This window comes from Cavia porcellus, unplaced genomic scaffold (assembly GCF_034190915.1).
Source record: "Cavia porcellus strain 051 isolate PalLab524CR breed Dunkin Hartley unplaced genomic scaffold, mCavPor4.1 scaffold_2, whole genome shotgun sequence".
Classification (NCBI taxonomy): domain Eukaryota; kingdom Metazoa; phylum Chordata; class Mammalia; order Rodentia; family Caviidae; genus Cavia; species Cavia porcellus.
This window is the reverse complement of record NW_026947485.1, coordinates 100,063,505-100,085,843: the sequence shown is the minus strand read 5'-3', so window position 1 is coordinate 100,085,843 and position 22,339 is coordinate 100,063,505. Positions and strand designations below refer to the sequence as shown.

At 35.9% G+C, this 22,339-nt stretch overlaps 1 protein-coding gene across 3 annotated transcripts in view; it reads right to left on the bottom strand.

Annotated features, from left to right (window-relative positions):
- The window catches only part of Dock1 (dedicator of cytokinesis 1), a 516,033-nt gene that overhangs the window by 197,574 nt on the left and 296,120 nt on the right, over window positions 1-22,339 (bottom strand). For all 3 annotated transcript variants that reach the window (XM_013143418.3, XM_063244929.1, XM_003479612.5), the window contains exon 28: window positions 1,651-1,752. In XM_013143418.3, the coding sequence (XP_012998872.1) occupies window positions 1,651-1,752 (102 nt within the window). The remainder of the gene's footprint in view (window positions 1-1,650; window positions 1,753-22,339) is intronic.

The window sequence follows — 22,339 nt, the reverse complement described above, 5'->3', positions numbered from 1 at the left end:
CTGCTCTGAGCAAGAAGAGAAGGCACACACTTGGAATTCAGTGAATTATAGTAATTTTTAAACATCATGTTATCCAGTCACTTTTCACAATACACTAAAGCTTCCCTATGATTTAATGGTTTAGATTAGATGTTTTTAACAGTTTTTGCCTGTGGAGGCTTTGACAATGTGACTGTTTTGATAAAGTCAAATTATTAATTGAAGTCTTTACTTTTCAGGATGGGTAATTTTTCTCATTCAGAAAACTTTATTATTCAGCTTAGAATGTTATCTATGAAATTCTTCATATATTCTTTCCACTGACCAAGGCTGAGCCTAGTGAAATATTTAAGCTTCAATTAAGGTTTTTAATGCTAATAAATGTAAAATCTAATTTAATATGCCAGTATTTTAAGAGAATTATACAATATGAAATATATATGTGTATATGTTATATATTTGCATATGCTTCTACTATAACTGCCAATTAATATTCAGAAAATGAAACACACTGGCAAATATACAAAACATTTCCTTTTGTTTGTTTATTAACCAAGGATCGACCTCACAACCTTGCACTTGCCAGGCAGGTGCTATATCCTCGTATATCCTCAGTTTTTTTTTCATTCGAGACTGGGTCTCACTATGCAGTTTAGGCTGGCCTTGAACTCACTACGTAGCTCAGGTTGGCCTACAAATCATATCAATCTTCCTGCTTCAGCCTCTCAAATGCCAGGATCACAGATGAATGTCATCATGCCCAGCAGGTGACACACATTTTTGCTGCCTTTTGTTTAAAGGAAATTGGTAAGATTTTTAGATATGGATTCATTTTGTTCTTAGAAATGTATCTATCTATCTTTCTATCTAGTGTAACAAATCTTATTCTGGAATACTACAATTTGGTATATTCCACAAGAATCTGTGAGATGCTGATGAGTCCTTAGAAATGGAATCCAAGAGTTCAAGTCAACTTGTGATTGGGAACCATGCCAACAAGTTTGGCTGTAGCCTTACTGAGCATATCTGCCATATGGTAATGTAATTTTTGGTCATTAGGGAGGTAGCTCCTAAGCAATAAATTTTCCCCTACTGTACTTTTCCTAATTAAGTTGTATCATAGTTTTACTAATGTTGACCACAGAATTATTTGGAGAAATGCTGATGAGCATCCATGATTTAAGCTAATTAATAATGGAGTGTAAAGGGCTGGGGATTTAGCTCAGTGGCATACGTGCCTGCCTTGCAAGCGCATAGTCTTGAGTTCAATACCCTGTATCAAAAAACAAAAACATACAAACAACAACAACAACAAAAATAATGGAGTGCAGTTTAAAGTCATAAAAATCCTCAGGCTTCTGTTATGGAAAGTTAATCTACAAATGACAGGAGTTAATGAGCTGTCACCAAATAACATCTCTAACCTGGTAATGACCTCAAGGTACAAGAGATGACACTGTGACCAAAAAGATAAGAGGTTTCTCTGGACTCCCAGTTGGGATAATTCTTCAGAGCAGTGAGAGATTCTAATTCTGCAGTCAAGAACTATACCTTGTTAGAAACAAGGCTTTGTGTAGGCTAAGCGTCTTCTGAAATCAACCAGAGGCAAGTTCACTGCTAATAAAGTTGGCTCCAAACTCTAGTAGATGAAATGCATAAAACGAGACTCACCACGACATCAGTCCTCATTTTTCCAAATGTCTTGATCAAGTGGGCATAATGATAATCTTCCATCTGTCGTAAAATAGCTGTCATACAAGCCACAAAGTTGCCCTGCAAATGGATCAAAGATAGAATTAGATGGGGAGCAAAGAATCCTTAAGGAGAAAAGTTGTTGTAACTGAGAGTGTGGTGTTTACACTGCCAGGGAGAGATAATGGGGCCTGGGCTGGGAGCCCTGAGTCCTCCACACCTTGGTCTCAGTTGAGCAATATAAGACATTGCTTATATTTAACCTCAGGACTTTTTTGGGAGTGGGAGAAGGGTAGAAAACTGTATTTCTTTTGCTGTAGATGCATTAAATGCTTCTGGACACAAGGCTGTCTAGACTACAAAAATAAGCTCTGAATTTTTAAACTAAATATACAAAAACTAAAGATAGGATTGAAATCACCACCACTCATGTTTTGTGCTCTTTTAGAAAGTTGTGTCCCTTATTATCAGGTGAAATGTGTGCCTAGCCTGTCCTCTTGGGCCATGCAAAGAGAGGTCTTTTATTTCTCAAAATCTGCCCATGTCCCCCATGGCCAATTTAGAAGCAATCACCACTGACTCCACAATGAGTTATGGTCCAATTCTTTTCCTGAAGAAGCATGGAGGAGGGGGGAGAGGCAGCCTCATCAGAATGTCAAGTGAGAGAGATGGGAATTTCTTATACCCAGAGAGAGCTGACTGAGAAGGAAAAGGAAGAGGGAGGGGAAAAGAAGAAAAAGGAAAAAAAAAATTACAATCTGGAGAAAGTAAGGGGCCAAAGCAGCTAAGCACATACATGTGTGTGCATGTGTCTCTAAAAGTGTTTAATTTCATGGCTGTCTTCCTGCTATTAACTGCAATGTCTCATTGTAAGGCTGTGGGTAACAATACTATAGAGACCGTCTTGCATTTAAACATGTACTCCTAAGTTAATGACATTTTAAGAAACACAGGATATATATTCTCCCATTAAGCCAGTACGAGTCTGATAGAATTATAGGGTAACACACAGTGTGGGATGTATCGCTATTTTTTCCTCCAGTAAATGAGCTCCCAAATTGCATTCTTTTACTAACTTTACCTTTTGCAGCAATATATTTGAGTGTCTAAATGTCTTTTGTAAAATGTTAAAGTCCAATATTTTCTTCAATGCATTTTCTATCTACAGTACACATACATGCTTCCAAATGAGTCCTCAAAGGATGCATTACACAAATTGAACAAATACAATAAAGATGATATGGTATCATCCATTCGCCCAGAAATGTAAATTATCTGTGAATGATGATAATTGCTGAGATTTACATTCCAAGTTGGTGATGTTCAGGAAAAGAGCTAAATAATACTTGCGTTGCACTGGAGGGATGATTAGTAAAATGATAAAATGTCTATTTATGAATATGAACTTTTGAAATGCATAAATATTTGGCATCCCATCAGGCTCAAGACCAGCTGCCTTGTTATACCCTCTTCTTCATGACATAACTGTGCTGGACAATCACCTGAATAACATGTATTGATCAGGTGCTGTGCTGAGGCTGTAAGAACCAAAGCCTCTTTCGATCACAGGAAACTGTCTTCTTGTTCCATACAACAGGGGTTTCGCCCTCTGAATACCTGGGAAAGCTGCATGTGAAACCAGCACTACAAGGCTACAAGCCAAGTACCTAGTGGCTGACCTAATTTCTTTCCCTCTTCTCCAGATGTGTGTTTTAATTTTGTCTCCTAGAAGTTGGAGAAGATTGTTGATGACCAGCACAAGCTGAAGTCTCCCTTTATCCATTCTTACAGGCATCAGAGAAAGTTGGAAGAGGATGGAAAAGAAAGGCTCATAAGATGCTATGCCCCAGATTCCAACTTAATGCATTCAGTTTTCTCCCTGTGAGATGAAGAGCATTTCTAAAAGAAGCAGTAGCCTATGGCATCCCACATCACCCAGTAGGTACTCAAATTACTGTAGTTTTTTCAGGCCAAAGGAGGTCAACAATGAAGACTTATGCATAAGAATCACTGAAATTATCAAGTCAGCTATTTATAATCCCCATAAATATAGTCCCTATATATAATCACCATGTATCTAGCACTGTATCTAATTTAAAACATCAAATTGAAAATAGAAAATAAAGATTCCTGAGGCATCTTGAGAATGCTGAGACATGAGCATCAAGTACACAAATGAGAAAAGCCCATGCATTCAGGGTCAGGCCCTGTACTTGAACAGATAACAGGGACGGATCCAATTTAGGGAGCAAATTGTCATGCACTGCCAACAAATTCATGCAAGGCAAAGAATAGGGGAACTGATAGGATACCAAAAGTGAAACAGAAAAGACATGAGAATATCCATAAAGTAAATACGAGGAATACATACTAAATGGCCAGCTGGGAAGTCTTCTGGGTAGACATGTCAGTGAGAAGGCAGTCAAGTGCCCCCTTATTTAACAACAATGAGGACTAATTAAAGCAGGCCCAGCAAGGGCCAAGGATCGGTCATCATCATTGTGAGTTAGAGGACTGCTGCCTGGAAAGCACATGCCCTCTTTACTTAACCTAAGGAAATGGGCCAAAAGCAATTTGTCCTGTTCTTTCCTTTTCTTAGAGGAAGCCAGTCTTGTTATTTCAGCTCTTTTCTAAAGTGGACTTGGACCACTAAAAAGGGGTAATGGGCCTGTGGAAATTCGTGGAAGTGCTCCCTATTCTCTCACTGTCCTTTGGGTTTGGAGAACCATCCTTGGGGAACTGGTGTTTCTATACGGAAAGTACTATACCATGAAAACAGCAAAGCCCTATACTCTGTGGTAGTGGGTTTATAAGGGTGGATACAGAAATATTTATAGAAGTGTATTTTAAACCAGTCATACATTAGGAACAAAAATGGGGGAGAACTGTGAAAAGAAAAATTTAATCCTGCAGTCTCAGAAGAAAACTACTATACTCTATGCTTTAATTGATTTATTTTAAATGCATTCAGGAATCACATGAAGCTTTTATTTTTAAACAATGGGTAGGCTGGCAGGTAGGCTGGTGGCAAGCCATTTTGCAAAGCTCATCTTAGAACATGAGCCTGGAGATTGAGCTTCAACCCCAACTTCTGAATAAAAATAATTAACTAAATAAAAATAAGGCATATTCCTATGACTTCAAAGCAATGCAAATCAGGGACATAATAAGATAGGATCCTTTTGCAGAAAACTCAGAACCAGGACATTGAATACTTAATAAATAACAACAACAAAAAATGTGAACCTCATTAGTAGTCAAAGAGGAAAATGATGTATCATTATTTGTCTGCCAAAATAGCAAATAACTATTTAAGTGATGATAGTGTTAGAAGGGGTACAGAGAATGAGGACTCTTAAACACTGTTGGTGAGAGCATCAATTGCTATAACCTTTTTAGAAGCGATTTGGTGATAGGTTTGAAAAGTCTTGAGAGAGGAAAAAAAAAACACTCATCTCCTTGGTAATTCTACTTCTAACAACCCACCTAAAAAGTATTTCAAAATAGGAAATTTTATGTCTCAAAATGTCTTCTGCATCACTGAAAATATGTGTCCAAGACAAGAAATGTGTAAATAAGATGTTATTTTGTAGGACTGCAAGATAAAATACAGGAAAGCTCACCTTAATTTATCACGTCTGGTAAAAAAAGAAAAAATAAATAACTACTATATACACATAAATATTTGTGGTTTGCTTGAAGTTCAAAATAAAGTGAATGTCCTTAGTTTTCTTTGTTAAATCAAGCAATCCTATCATAGTGTTATGATGAAACTATACAAATCTTAAACATTCATCAAGAAATATGATACTGTAATAACATGAGAAAACAGCTGAAGAAAAAAATGGAGGTAATTATGCATAAACATTTTGGGTATATAAGGCATAAATACCATAGGAACAAACAAACACAAATGAGTAGGGGGTAAAAAAGCCTAGTTAGTCATTAGGGGGGAAAGAATGTACCTATGTTACTATTAAAAGCAGAAAACATATTACTACTTTGAAAACCAGCCCTGCAAAACAGCACTCCCTGCCCGGAGCCATTCATTTCCTATCTTCTCCTCCTTAAAAATCTTTCAGAGCCCCTGATCTGTGTAGACTAGGGTCCTGCTTTACACCATTCCTGAATACCTCATCTGAACCCCCATTTCATGAACCCCTCACTCAACTCTCAGTAGCCCAACTTTTAAGTCTCTTTGAGCCCCAGTGTACCAGAAAACTGGAAAGCTGGAAGGGAACACAGGTAGAATGGAGAACATATAGAAAGAAAAATAGAAGTGATCACAGAACAGAAGATAGAACTGAGGAGAGGTAGATAAAAGGCAGAGCCGGGGCAGGTGAAATGGGGCCCTAGTGGTGGAGCAGGGGTCATGCTGTGTCAGGCAAGCTTGGCAATAAGATAATTGTCGTGGACAGAAAACTAACAAATTTTTAAAAAGACAGACTGGAGAATGGAACCAAGATGAGACACAGCTTTCAATGTCTCTGTCAGTGCTGCATAGTTGTCTAAGAATGGAAGCATGAATTAGAAGGCAAAATCCAAGAGTTTTAATTCTTAGTCTTGAAGAGTCCTCAATTTAGTCACAAAATTTGAAATTATTTTATGAAAATGCTCTATAATTCCAATAACGAGATACATGTTGATGCTCTCAATCACAGAGATTCTGTACCCCATGCAGTGTGCATCTGCCTCCTGGGGAACACGGCAAAAGTGGAAATGTTAATACTACTACCCTGAGCCATCAAAATTCAACAGGATCTTCAGGTAGACCTGCACACCCCAGAAACTGCTGGGGCAACAGCCAGCCAGCCCGGAGTCTGAGTGGGGACACCAGGCACTGACACGGAATAAAAGGATAATTTCAGTGACAGAATGGACAGATACTGGATGATTTCCAGGTGGGTCTTGGCAGAATTTTTAACCATGTTCTCTTTCACCAAGACAAGCACTTTGAAAGGAATTTTCATTTAAATGTTTAAATTTCAAATAAACTGATTAAAATAAATCTAACTCATAACTATCATTTAAAATTAAAGAAAATATAACTGCTCAGTGATGTTTTTAATATGTTAATAAACGACACTGAAGAAAAACTGTGATGAAGGTGGGAAGTTAAACAGTTTGGTGAATTCTGAATGGTTTTAGGAGGAACATTTAAGCCAGTGAACCAGTAGTGCAAAGCAGTGTTATGAGAATAAAATACAAGAAAAGGTAATATAATTGAGAGTTGATCTTCCAAGTAAAAGTAAAGGGTAATGTGAAATAATTCCAGATGTACACAGTTTAGAAAGGTAAATAATTGAAATTTGTCTTGAAAATCAGCTAAAGAAACAAAGAAAAAGAGTGTTTTCCTCATATGGTTTGAACTTCCTCAGACCTACAGACAACAATAAAATAAGAGGCTGTGATTTCAGTCCTATGATGTTTTTATTGAAAATATCAGTTAACTTTCATGCACATACCTTCTAAAATATTGATTTCCTTAAAGAATTATAGCATAAAAATGTATGTAGTATGAAACACAGAACTGAAAACAGTACAGTTGATAAACTACATTAGCAAACTACATTAACATCACTATTTTCAACTAATAGCTACAAAATAAAACATGTTTTAAATCTAAATTGAGTGGTTGGTTGAACTCAGAGAAAGCTAATATCTAATGTCTCTTCAGATACAACAAAGAAAGAAATCTAATTTGAAGTAAAGTCAATTTCAATTTTAAAGTGGGAATAATTGTAGGAAGCCATTTTTAGGACATATACCAAAAGGGAATATTTAGATATTAACATACCCATAACAATTATTTGCTCCTTATTCAATATAATAAACCTTTATTATAAAGGATAAAAATATAAAAATTGTGCTTTATAGTACAATAAGGCATATGTACTTTGTATACAACTTCTTAATGTAATTCTTTTCATAATAACACAAGATAGTAAGGCAAAAAAAATCTGTATTTTGTTTTATAAATAAATAAATCAGGTAAGAGAGCTTCAGAGTTTAGGATTTCCAAGTCTAATCATATGATATTATCAGTATACACTATGTAAGAAAAACAAGAGTCATTCCATCTTAATAAACTCCTGCTATTGAAGACAGGATCAATAAGTCTGCACACTTTTATAATGAACTTCTGTATAGAAAGGGACACTACTGCTATCACACTACAGATTAAAGGTCATTCTTAGGTAAAATACAATGTAGATGTCATAAAAAGGTCTTTAAACTGAAATTCACATTGGCTGGATGATCTAGTAAGGAGGAATAATCACACACCAAGGGATTAGAAGAATCAACGAATCATAGGGAGGACATATATTTTGAAATATGAGACTGTTCCATAAAAGAACATACATAATCTGCTAGAAGGCATTTCTTACAAAATGTCTATTTATACATAGTATACACACATGTATAAGGTTATATGCTCAAATATTACACATCACAATAGATCACCCAAGCTTTTCTGCTTAAAAATGTGTGAAGTACCAAAGTGAATGTGGCAGTAAAAGCTTTGAGTTTTGTTTTCGAAATCATTTACTACGATGCAGCATAACTCAGTCTGCAGGGACCCAAGAATGACCGCAGTGATAAAGTCCTGTATTTAGCAGGTGTGTAAAGAAAGCACTGAAATAGACACATGTCCCATAAGTGCCTCTGCCATCTCTTGCTTGCCCTCACCACAGCACTCACAAAACTGAACATTCCTCAGATTCCTAAGATGCAAGGGGTCTCAAGAAAAGGAGGAGACAAGGAGGAAAGGTAAGATTTAAAGAGGGCAGCGTAGGACAAAGTGCAGCACTCAAGGAACAGTCAAGGGTATGCCCTGCTGGAAGCACTGAGCTCCTGGGAGTCGGGAGCAGAGGAATGAAGAAAGGGCCATACTTGGATAACCACAAAGGAGCCAGCTGTCTTCAAGAATAGCAGATCCATATCAGGAAAATGAGGGAGAATTAAGGCTCACCTCACCACATGCGAAGTAGGTGGGACAAGCTGAGTGTCAAAATGAACAATGACAGCAAAGAATCATAATACACTGAATGAGGGAGGAAAACAACCTGAGATGCACATATCAGGTCTGGGTAAAGTTGAGAGGTAAAGCTGAATCTGCAAGCTAAGGAACACAGAAGGAGGAGATAAGTTTCTACACCTAACAGAATGTGAATCCAAGCAATGATCCTCAAAGAGAAATGACACCTTTAAGTGAAACATCCATCAGGACCAAGACATTTAGATAATCTGAAAGTATCACCCTAACTACAGCCTCAGCCACCTGTTGAGATGGGATGCCAAATATACATTCTCACTTAGGTAACATTTTTAGAGAAAAATGTGCAATCACAAGGAAAAGAATAGATTAGTGATATGGAGCCTTTAAAAGAAAAAAGGTCAATGGGAAATTTTCTAAGAGTAAATATTACATCACACTAGAGAATAAAAATTATTTTCATAAGTATCAATATTATTGTGACAATGTAGCAATATTACCCTTGAGGGATATATAAAAGTATAAGGGATGATGTACCATGATGTGGTACCATGGCGTGATCAACTTTTGGTCTAGAAGTTTTCTTTAATCCTTTATATAAACCCATGCTGGGCCAGGGGCAGCGTGGAGAAGGAAGTAATACTACCATAGTACAATATGAACAAGCAGTGAGTCTATGCAGGTTTTATTGGAGTATTTTTCAATATTTCTATCTGTATAAAAAATTCCAAAATAAAAATAAGAGAAAACAATGTCTACCGACAGTCTAGTGAGAAAACAGACACTGACAATTAATTAAGATACAGTCTTACGAATATTATAAAGAGGAGTGATTACAGACTGCCAAGGCAATTCTGAGAGGAACTGTTTTCCAATCAATTGAACTACTACTGAATATAATTACAGGACTATAAGCAATGATTTGGATATTTTAACTCACACTTGAGAGGAGGGCTACTGCAAAGAGACTTAAACAGATATACTGACACAGCAAAATGTTCGAGGGGCTAACTTAAGTCGACAGTTTTATTTTTTGCATATAAAATTTCATCATATGCATTTTTCTTAAATATAAGAATGGTTAATAGAATTGGATCATTCACTGCACAGATGCATCCTGTCCTTAACAAAGACGCCACAGCGAAATTGTTAAAGAATACAAATGTACAAAGGTCTTTTTTTCGCTACCAAATATAGATTTCCAACATAACTCTTGCCCCTTTTATCCTCAGTTAATAAGTTTTATCTTATGTTAAGAGTTATGGAAGTGCATGTTTGAAAATTAGTTCAGAAGTGAAGACTGAAATCCACAGGGGCGCAATTCGAATTATCATGACCAAGAATAGGAATGCTGTGTAAGGTGGGCAGCGGTGTAACCTTCCTGAGTCCTAGTTTCCTTACCCGTAAAACTGAAATGCTGATTCTGAAATCTGAGATTCTTGAGAGGTTAAATTAGCTATTATTTAAGGAGATTAGCATGGTACCTGGCTACAGAAGTGAACAAAGGGCTATAATGATGGCGGTGGTGGTAGTGATGGCGATGGTAAAATATAAAAATATACTAAATGTTGGATTAGAGAATCAAGATCACAAAAAGCAGAAAAGTATATAATGCTCATAGCTTAGATCTTTAAAATGGCAATAGAGCTACAATTTCAAAATAGTAGCAAAACTTATGTAGACATTAACAGTCTGATTCTAAAATATATATGGAGAATATTATCTTTCTATAAAAAAGGATGTTCTTGAGGCATTTATAGGTAAATGAAGGCAACTTGAAACTATCCTCATAAGTGAAATAAACACATTTGTAAATATCATATTGTCTCTCTAATGTAAAAATAATAAAAAACTGAAAGATAATAAGATCCAAAGTGTATAATAGGTATTGTGATAATGCAAGCAAAAGAAAGTGCTCTAAAGGATAGAACTGTGTATAAGTGTACAAGATAGATAACCATACTACTAAGTTTTTGTTAGTCCATCAAACAGAATGGTTTGTACTGTCATTGTTTGATTGTCCGCTTTTTATGCTTTCATTTTGTGACTTGAGCAACTACTTCTATGATAATACTATGGAATTAATCAATTAGTGATTTCTTACTTTTTTTGAAATTCTGTATTATTTCTACACTTTTTTCTATTTTGCTTTTTTTCTCTAAATAAAAGTAAAATAAAATATATAAGGAAAGTAAAAGAAAACAGAGGGAAAAAGGGCAACTTTGAACAAATTCAAAGGACACACTTACTTGATTTTAAGATTATAAAACCTCAGAATCCAAGAAAATTGGTAGTGCAAAGAACAGACATACAGATGAAAAAAATGGACCACATCAAATGCTTAATTGGTATTTAACAAAGGTACTAAGAAAAACATCAATGTTAAATTGATGAGGCTGTTTGTATCACTGAAAGCTCTAAAAGGTTCGCACACCACCACCTGATATCACGCTGCAATAATTAGCTGAAAAACGTATCGAATATCTAAATGCAAAATGTAAAACAATGATATTTTTCAAAGTATCAGAAGAAAACCTCTGTACCCTTGGCTTACACAGACATATATATTTAAGACAACAAAACATGAACAAAAAAATAAATTGACCTTTACAAAAATCAAATAATTTTAGCCTTTAAAAGACTCTAAAGAAACTATAAAGACTAGCCTAGAATCAAAGAAAACAGTTACGAAATATCTGATCAAGGGTTTGTTTTCAGAATAAAGAATTCTCAACACCAATTTAAAAGAATAAAAAAAGTTGGCGAAAAACTTGAAAACACACTTCGCCAAAACAGAAACACAAATGTCGAAGACAGATGCAAATATGTTCAATATTACTAATAAAAAGGAAAATGCAAATTAAAACCACATCGAGTTACTACTACTATCCATACAAAGATGGTTAAAATATGAAAAAACAACTGAAAATCTCCTACACTGCTAATCTGAAGGCAAAATGGTAAAGCCATTCCAGGAACACAATTTGGCAGCTTCATGGTTAATATTTACCAACCATACAAAGGCACCATCCTACCTAGGTATTTACACAAGACAAAGGGAAGATTATGTCCACACCAAGACCTCCATACAAGTATTTGTAGTGGTTTTATTTGTAACTGTCCAACACTGGAGACCCTCCAATGTTTACTTGGTAGGAAACAGAAAAATTGTGGCATATCCATATAAGGATATGTTACTTGGGAATAAAAACTCATATATTCAAAATTTACTGTGTTATGTGAAAGAGACCATATACTGTATAAACCTACTCAGTGTCATCCTGAAAAGGCAAAATAAATGATAAAAGAGTGAACAAAGACAATAGAGTCTGGTGGATATGTTTAGAAGAGAAATATTGATTATGGTAATGGTTACATAACTATATAAGTTGGCTAAAGTTGAGAACTAGAAAGGGTGGATTTCACTGTATATCTTTACTTAACCTTAGCCATATGTACATACATTTCTTTTTTTTTTTTTTTTTTGGCTTTTTTCATTTTTAGCGGTACCAGGGATTGAACTCACGACTGCCTGCTTTCAAGGCAGGCGCTTATGCCGCTGAGCTAAATCCCCAGCCCCGTATGCACATACATTTCAAACTGCAATTTCCTATAAGCTGTGCAAAATTAATGTTGACATTTTAGAGAATTTCTTCTTACTTTTACACATAGAAAGAAATGAACTTTCAATTTAATTAATACTTTAAACACTGCAGCTTTCAAATGGTTTTGCTATTGAATACTGCAAACCTTACTTCTCTGTTCTTGTTTTTCATATTTCTTGAGTATTCATAACCATTTATTCCTTCACATGAATGACTGGACCATGTTTTGAGAGAAACAAATCACACAGGGATTTAATTGGAAGCTCACTGAATTTTTAAATTAATTGAAGAGGCTTACAATATCAGCTTTCCCATTTAGACACATAAACTGTTTCTCTATTTGGGCATGTCTTGTTTCCATGCCACTCAGGAATATTTTGCAGTTTCATCATATTGATCTTATATACCTTCTGTTATTTTGGTTACTACTTGCGTTCTACTGTATATTATATATATATATATATATATATATATATATAATTGAGTTTGGTAAATATATTTTTGCAATTGAATTTATAAAATTTTCTTTTATCAACAAGATTAAGGGGAAGGTTTTTATTTTGAGGAAGGTTTCTAATAAATTAACATTTATCCATCCTTTTGGATTATCTTTTCTAATTGTAGTCAGTCTCCTTTTATTTGCAGCCTTACTGCATGAAGTAGCACTATCAGAACAAGGTAAAATGATAACAATGACAGCAAAGTCTTCGCTTAATTAGTGTTTTTAATGGACATGCCTTTAGGAGGTAATTTTTAACTATTATTTTGAAAGTTAGCTTAATACAGACCCTAGGTATTATGTTCAGCAAGCAGTTTAACCTAGGGACCAGCAGTAATAAACTCTACCAAGCTAAAGAAGCATAAATATGAATATTTTTACAAAATGAGTTTTATTATTGAAGGGCAAATGGATCAGTACCAAAAGGGAGCATCAAGAACACATCATTCTGATATTTTTATATCTGTGTTAACAGGGTAAGAGTAAGTAGTTCCCCAAAAGATATAATTATGTAAAGTCAAGATGTAATAGAGCAAAGCTTAACAGGTAATATCTTCTACAATTCTTGCTTGGTACACTGTGTAATGGGCACTGACTTAATACCTTTAAAATGAGCCCATTCTCTTGGGAGTGTACTGAAAGGGGGCTTATTGGCAGCTGAATTTACACATCATTTTCCCTTGTCAAAGCTGATATTAATTAGTCTCTTAAAATGAACATCTGGAACAAGGAGTAACATCAACAGTCTCTTGTACAGGGAGTATAAATTGTAGATATTTTCACATTATGGTTTGTGAACAAAAATCTCTCAGATATCCACTCACTGCGGAAAATATTTAAAGGAATATCAATTTCAATATATATCAATGTATCCAATGTCACAAAGACATTATTCATTATTTCCAATTTCTACAGTATTTTTACATAGCCTTAAAATGATGAAAGTATTAGAAGCCACTCTAATAATATTGAAATTTAGATCTGCATTACATAATAATAAAATATACACTTAACATTGATTATATTGGTGACTGTCATAATTTTAATTAGAAAATACAGAACACTGCTACGTTGAGACTTATCTGCTTGAAAAAAATCCATATATTTTAGTTTATTTTTACTTCTGACAATCATAGACATTTTAGTTAATTGCTCCACACATGAAGTTACAAAGAGATCATAACAGATCAAATCAGTTTCCTGCTACCTGAACTTAAAACTTTAATCAGAAGTCACATAGAGAAGATGTAAATTGAAACTCATTTTGCAACAGATGTTCAGTCAAGATTTTTTATTTTTTATTAATCTTGCTTAGACAAGATCTTAACAGCGTGCAGTGGAAGGTAAATCCACAAAGTGGTACCATAATGACTAATTTTAATTACTTTCCAAAATCAGTACTTGTTTGCAAAATTGAGTATGTTTTTCACAAGCTAATTATCCGTCTACACAGTTAAAAGTTTGCAAACTGGAATGTTCTTCATTCCTGTCTAACAAGAAGCTTACAAGATAATGAAATGAAGCCCACTTGATCTGAATTTAAAGTAGCTGCCTTGGTGTCATCATATGCTAAAAAAAAAAAGGAGAAATTCAGGCCAATCGGTTAAACTGAAATAGTCAATATAAGGCATTTGTTTGAAAGAATCAGAAACCTCCAACATTACTACATGAAAATTTGATAGGAAAATCCTCATATTTAGAATAAAGGCATTGTCAGTAAAAATGAATGAACCGATAAATAAACTGAGGCACTAATGTGGTCCATGGTCTAGGCCTGTGAGGCTATCTACACATTGCACACAACCTCTTTTTCGTACCACCTACACCCAAAAGAAATTTATGCAATGATTTATAAATGATGTATAAATGACATATCTGTACCTACATGTTTATTACAGCATTATTTATAGTAGTTAAGATATGGATACAGCCTGTTTATCAATAAAGGGATTGATCAAGGCAATGGAGGGTATATACAGTATGACATATTATTCAGCCTTCAAAAAGGAGTATGTGCTGTCATTTTTAGCAACATGGATAAGCATGGGGCACATAATGCTAAGTGAAATGAGCCAAGCAGGCACAGAAAGACAACACTGAATGGCCTAATTAAGTGTAGGGTCTACAAGTAGAATGTAAAATAGTAGTTATCAGCACTTGGGGCATGGGAGTACTATGATGATGTTGGTCAAAGGATATAAAATTTCACTTAAGCAAGTGCAGTCAGTTTAAGAAAGCTATGGTACATCACCCAGATTTAGCTACTAATATATATACTTGGAAACTACTGCGAGTAAATTTGAAGTGTTACCACAAAAAATAGGTATCTGAGGTATATGCTAATTAGCTTGATAACCACTTCACAATGTATGTATGTGTCAAATCATCGTGCTCTACCTCATATATAACTTTGTCAATTTAAAAAATAATAATTACAATGATAATGACAATGTAATATGGCTGAAAACTTGTGTGATTCTCCCCACAAAAACATCTGATCTTCTTGCACCATGAGAAGTGAGTCTATCAGTCAGCAGTAACACTGAGGTCCTGTCCCACCCAGTGTACATTTCCAGCTTCATGGTGAGCTGTCAACTACAAGGACTCAGGTGGGTCAGTCCTGTTGGATATTCATAAGCCTCAGGTAAAACATACAGGCAAAACTAAGCCCAGTCCACAGAGCTTCCTTGTGTCTAACCAGAAGCACACTGGGGACATGGTAATCTAGCATCTGGGAATAAAAATATTCATTTTGTTAATGGGTTTATGTAGCTTTTGAGAGTTCATTATGCCCAGTGGTCTCTCTGCCAGCCAGTGTCCAACAGAACAAAAGCAAAGTGAATCTTCCAGTAACTTTGGAGCCAGCAGCCCTGGTGTGGTGCTTACGAAGGTTCTGAAATGTTTAGCAAGAGCACATTCATCTACAGCCAGTCAGGAAAGCAGGAAGTCACAAGCCAAAATACTTTAACTCTGCTCACTCTATGATTTGATATCAGCCTCATGGGTGGCAGGAAAGGTTGCTTATTTGTGAAATATTAAAGATAGGTACAGTTACCCTCTGGAACGTCAGGTTCCATGTCCACAGATTCAATCAACCAACAGAAAAAATTTGGGAAACAAACTAGATGTGTACTGAAAATGTACACGTTGTTATTTTCTTCTAAATATTATTGAATAACCACTATTTCCATAGCTTTATATGCATTAGGTATTAAAAGACACCTAGAGATGTTTTTTTGACATATTAGAGAATGTGTGTAGGTTATACACAGACACAACATTATTTTTCATAAAATAATCATTGATCATTCACAGGCTTTGGTATTCTCCTGGTACAAACCCCTCATGGATACTGAGGGATTACTATCTTCAAGTTGCTAACATTGCTGCCAATTTACAAGGATGGAAACTGTCTTTGCAAGAAACCAGACTAAAGGCTAAGTGCAGAAGTGAAGAGCCAGTCTGGCTAGGGTATCAGAATACCCAACTGTTCTTTAGAGCAGAATGTGACAAGTGCAGGGTAGCACCTAAGGGAGAAGGGTGGCTGCATGTGGGAGGTGCGTAAACATATACTCTGGGAATGATTTACTCATCTATCTATTCCAAAGTACCTGCATTCTTCTCTGCTCTAAGGTAAGTCTGTGATGGGGCTTGGAATATGAATAGAAATGTATCCCATGCTTCCGGCCCCTGCATCTAATGAGAAACAATCTTCAAAGGAGCAACTTTGCAAGACCACAGCTGCCGTGACACAACATGATGCGGCTTAGATAGCTGCCAGGGGCAGGTGAGATGGGTGGGAAAGAAATTCCAGTAGAAGTGCTGTGGCATCACAATGGCTGTGACATCAGGAGCCTGACAGCTAAGCCCTGCAGTGTGGTTAGGCATAGGCAGAGAAAGCAGCACTAGGAGGGACAGGAAGGCTCTGGGTTCTGAGGAACTTCAGTTGGCCAAAGGGCCTGCCTGGCAACGTCAGCCAACCCTCTTCTTATGTCTGACCCATCAGCAAATGTCAAGAATCACTGTAGTCAGGACCAGGAGCAGGCTAAATCATTATTCAACTTTATTTACTTTCAAAGTTTGTATGTCTTATGCGTAAGCCTTCTCCTTGCAAATCCAGTCTTACTGCAGTCCAAGAGCATACTCACTGAAATGGGGGAAAAACTGCTTATTAGGGAAACTCCAAAAACTTGAATCTTCACTCAAAAATAAGCGTACCCTGTGCACTAATTCTCATGAATATAACTCTTTATTTGGTTTTTCATTTTCACTTTCTTGGACACAAATTCTGTTCCTGGAAACTATAGAGTGAAAAGGGGAAAAAGACACTTGAAATTTTCTAAGCTGTATTTCTAACTGCTAAAAATCAAAAGGCTAACTTCTCTAAATTCAACCTGATGTGTACATTAGATAGAACTAATGAAACTTCTCTTTAGATTCCTAGCATTCTGGAGTAACAAGACTTGGTAAAGAATGTAAGTAAAGAAAAATGGAGGTTCTATTACACTCTACATGATGTCAGGTCTCTGGGATCTAAAAGAAGGAATCTCAGGGGAAACGTAAGACCTCACAAGCCAGGGGCCACACCAAGTACAAACTGCCCTCTTCCTGCCTGTAAGTCACTGTGGGCCATTTGTGCCCAAATGCACTGAGGGCAAGTAGGGAAGTTCTTACTGGGTTGACTAAAATATACTCATTTTCTACATCCCTAAGAAAGACAAAATTATGAAACACCGTCAGACTAGCACTTAGAAATCTCGATTACATGAGTTCCTTGTAATAAATTATGATTCTTGTCTTCCTCATAAGTGACTTTGTATACCTCTGACACATAACAACATATCACTTCCAAACCCCTCTAATTCAGATTTATTAATAGGAAAACAGTTAACTGGTAGAAAACGTGAATCGCAGGATATATTTTTTAAAAATATATTTTGTATATTACAGTAATTTAGTAAACAGTAGATTTCAAAAGAACAAGTGATAATTATTGTGTTATTTCTAGTTTACTGAGTAAACATAATCTTTTCTTTCTATTCTGAGTCCAGATAACATTCAGATTCATTAAAAGGTATTTAAACATGCTATCTTTTTGAGCCTAAAGGAATTTTTATTTCGTGTTTTCTTCTTCACCCTTACTCCTAAATTCATATTTCAAAATTCTACTCAAATAATTTAAGCCAGAGGTAATACATTCAACATTAGAATTTCTAAATAGGTTTTCTTCATCTTAAATAACATGGTCTAAAGTTGTTTCTGGATATAATTAAAATAGGATCTAGTCTTATTAAGTAATTGATGACTCATGGGAAAAACAATGGATTATTCACAAAGAGTAAATAAGTAAATATTTTAAAAACTATATTCAGGCAAATCTTATGGTTATAAATACAAATCAAGAAAATATCAATTTCTTCTTTTGTGCTGGGAGCTTTTTAACTTATTTAGATTGGCTCTTCTTAGCAAAGCCTAGAAATTAACCAAGCAGAAAGGGCCATGTCACCGCATTTCTTATCCTGCAGCTCAGCTTGGGATCTTTTCACAGTATTTTTTCCTTGCTGAGTGAGACAAGGAACAAAATCAACATTGACTCTCATTGCCAGAGAAGATTTCTTGGTCCAGCCCACATACAAGGACACAGTGCTGAGATAAACAAATGGATGGGGCCTAAAGAGAAGGGACTAATGCCATTAAAAATGTCACTTCATAAAAACAAAAAAAAAAAAAAATGCAACTTAGTTAAATAGACACATCACTCCCAAAGAAGCAAGGGACTTATTAGAAGGTTATATCTGATACCCTGTGTCTTCCTTCTGGTTTCTTGTTAAGAAAGAATAATATTAATATTCTATTTCATAAATAGATATTGAAGTACATCACTGAAATGAAATTAGAAAGCTCAGGAAAATCCAGAATTAAATACTACATATCATTAAGTTAAAAGACATTAGAAGATTATATTAATGAACATAAGTGATTTTAACTATCTAGTAAGTACAGAATTTAATAGTTAAATTGCTTTTGTATATATTTCTAAACTACTTTCTTCTTTTTTTCCACCAAGAATCAAACTCATAACCTTATGCTTGCCAGGAAGGAACTGCACGTCTGAGTTATATTCCCAGCCCCTAAGCTATTTTCAACAATCCTTGAAAAATGCTGATTTGTGTGATCCTAAAATTTTTAGAGATCACTGAGTGACATAAACAATTTTATAAAGTCAGAGACGTTTTCAGTGTTAAATTCTTGGTGGTGACCAATACACTGCTGAAATGTAGGAGAATAACGATGGAGAAAGACAGTGAGGGACACACATGAATAAGCAGAATGACTTTTGCATCTTTTGTGAAAAACAAAACTATAAAGTTAATTATTTTAAAAATAGGGGAAATAAAATTGAATAAAAGCAGTCTCTACATAAGGAAACCACAAAATTCACCTCCCAAAGAAATTTGTTTACAATGTTTGCATGAGAATCCAAAAGCAATCTAAATATTTTTCTAAAAGCCTGGATATCATAAGGAATCTAATTCAAAAGAGCTACTTAAATCTCGCATACCCAATATGCTAAATACTTCTGAAGTTCCTACAAGCTTACCTTCAGAGACTGTAAGCAGCAGTGATATAGTGCTGTTTTTAGAGATGAGAAAGACTGATGAGGAAAGGGTGATTTTGAGCTAATTACACAATTACTTTTAACAGGCCATTGGTAGGCATAAATTTGAAGCAAAAATAAATGCTTGAAATTTCAGTGTATATAAAATTTAACATCTGTAATCTTCCTGGGCCACTCCTAGAGGCTCAGGCAAGGCAATCTACCTCCCGGCACCTGTGTCTGAAAACAATGCGGACAAAAAACAATGCATGATGCTACTGAAACTGGATTTCCCTGATCAGATTTCATTAAGTTAAAGAGTCTCCATCCAACACACTCCCATAATAGCACTTTATTATTCAGCAAGCGAGTTTACACACTGAATGAACATTTTTCCACTCTCCTCTTGAGTGAGGCTAACACCACTATCACTTTACAAAACAGAAAATCTGAGCATCCAAGGATGCAGAAAACCCTTCCAAATGGTCAGTGGCAGTATTTCTAACTAAAACAGTACTAAACTCTATATTAAATTAAGGGGATAACTGAAGAAAACCCACTAAAGTAAGGACAGGCCATAAATCGCAGGTTCTACACAAGAGAGCATCTTGAACTATACTCTGACTCTGATTCCTTCCTGTAATTCTACTTTCCCAAAAATGTGACCATGTGTGCTGTCCACAGGGACACCACCAACAAGGGAGATTGACCTGAACTGTGAATACTTTCCAGATACCCACATTTCAACATTTCCATCATTCACTGTGAGCTCTGGAGCAGCAAATCAAAGGATGTGAGTAGCTGGTGCAGGAGTGAAGTTAATAGGGTTGTGTGGATGAAAGTCAGAGAGAGCACCATCTGTCTCACTTACTTTCTCAACACGGAGACAGAATATCCAACACCCACAACTCTAAGAAGGACAAGTTCCTTTTGGCTCACAGTCTGTAGAGGTTTCAGTCTATAGTAAGCTAGCTCCAAGGCCAGGTAGCATGGCAGAGGAGAATGAGCTCATGTCAAGGCAGCAGAAAGCAGAGAATGATCAAAGGAGGAGAGAAGGAGAAATACCCTTCCAGGCCATGCTCCCAGTGATGCACTTCCTCCAAGTAGGTTTTATATTTAGTTATAAATTTAGCAGTGGACTGTGGAGTACTGTGGAGTACTACATCCCTATGATCCCACTCCCTCCCCAAAGCCATACCTACGAATGCATGACACTTTGGGGCACATCTAGATATAACTATACCACATCCTACACCTTCTCCAGGGGTAGGCTGAGACTATGCTGTGAGCCATGGTGCACAGTGAGGAATGGAAGATGCAAAGCAGGCTACATGAAGGAGTCATATTCAGTGATGAAAAGACATGAGACAAGAAGGAGACTCCACAGAAGAAAACCTGTCAAAATCAGCCAGATGTTCTAAAATACTCAAATTTTTCAGAGACAGAAATTAGAACACTGGTTCTGTAAGCAAGGGGTGGGGGGTACAAACGGGGAATGGTTTTCTGGGTAGAATTGCAGACTTGCAAATTGAAAAGGGTCCTGGAGGTTTAGTGGCATAAAAAATGTAAGTTATACTTAACACTCATTCATTGAACACTTACAGAAGGTGAAGATGGTATATTTTATGTTACGTATATATTACAGCAACTAAAATGGTTTTTGTACAAGAAAAAAAAGCCCAGCTGCAACATGACTAGCACTACCACAACAAAATCACCAAAAGGGAAGTAGAGAGACCAACAGAAGTTGAAGAAGCTGATGAAAAGTTTCGGAATCCTAAAATAGCAAGGGTTTGCTCAGACCCTTCCTTTCCAACACATGCTGAAGTTTATATTCACATTCCTGAGACCTGCTGAGCACTGTCAGGAAGTCCAGCTCAACTAACATGAACTAAGGTTACTTCTTGACCTTTCTGTCCTATTTTCATGTAAAACAAAGCACCTCAAAACAGGTCAGCAGATTCCACTTTTGAGAATTAAATGAACAAGGTACTAGTAGTTAGACCTGAGTAGATTCACTTAGATCCCCTCCAGCATGCTGTCAATGTGATAGTAGGAAGAGGTACAGTCTTTAAAAGGTGATGAGGCCAGGAGAGCTACTCTGGTGAGTGGATCTGTAAGCTTATAAAAGAGGACTCATACTGTTGTGTTGCTTTACTTGCCCTTTGGCCTTCAGCCAAGTGAGGACACAGCCCTTCTCTCCTGCAGAAGATGCAGCATAAAGACTGTTTTTGGAAGCCGAGAGCAGCCCTCTCCAGACAAATGAACCTGTCATCCCCTTGTTTTGGACTTCCAGCCTCAAGATGTGAGAAATAAAATTTCTGTTTTTTATAAATTATCCAGTCCCGGGTATTTTGTTGTATCAGCACAAAAGGACTAAAATAAACTTTAATGCTGCTTTTACTTTAAGAATTAACAGAGAGAAAAAAAGGAAAAGACTGAATTCAATATTATATGAACTGTGGAGAGAACATAGTCGTGAGAACTTTAAAACAACATTGTGTTATCTTAGCACAAACTATAGGTGGTCATTGCAAAGGTGATTTTCTTGACTCATAGGAAATTTGATAATCATAATTTCAATGGAATAAATATTAGATGGGTTAGAAGTCAGAAGATTTCTGTCTTGGTCTTGACTCTGGCAAGCAAACTCTGAAAGCCACCAGTTTCTGTCATTTAATGATTTCCCAATTTACCACTGCTAACAAAAAATGTAAAAAGATGCCTTACAGTTTAAACATATTATGACTTGTTAATTCCATTTTGAACCAACGTTTTCTGTCTCTCCTCACTGATATAAAAAGAACACTAGCAGATTCTATTTAGAAACCATAATGTTTTCAATTGTACAGTTTCATATATACTACTGAATATTAAGTCAAATTATGGTTGTAGTTCTATAAAGGAGATCCCCATTCAAATATCTTAATGAGGAGTCTCTTAGATTAATGAGAGTAATTATATTCCAG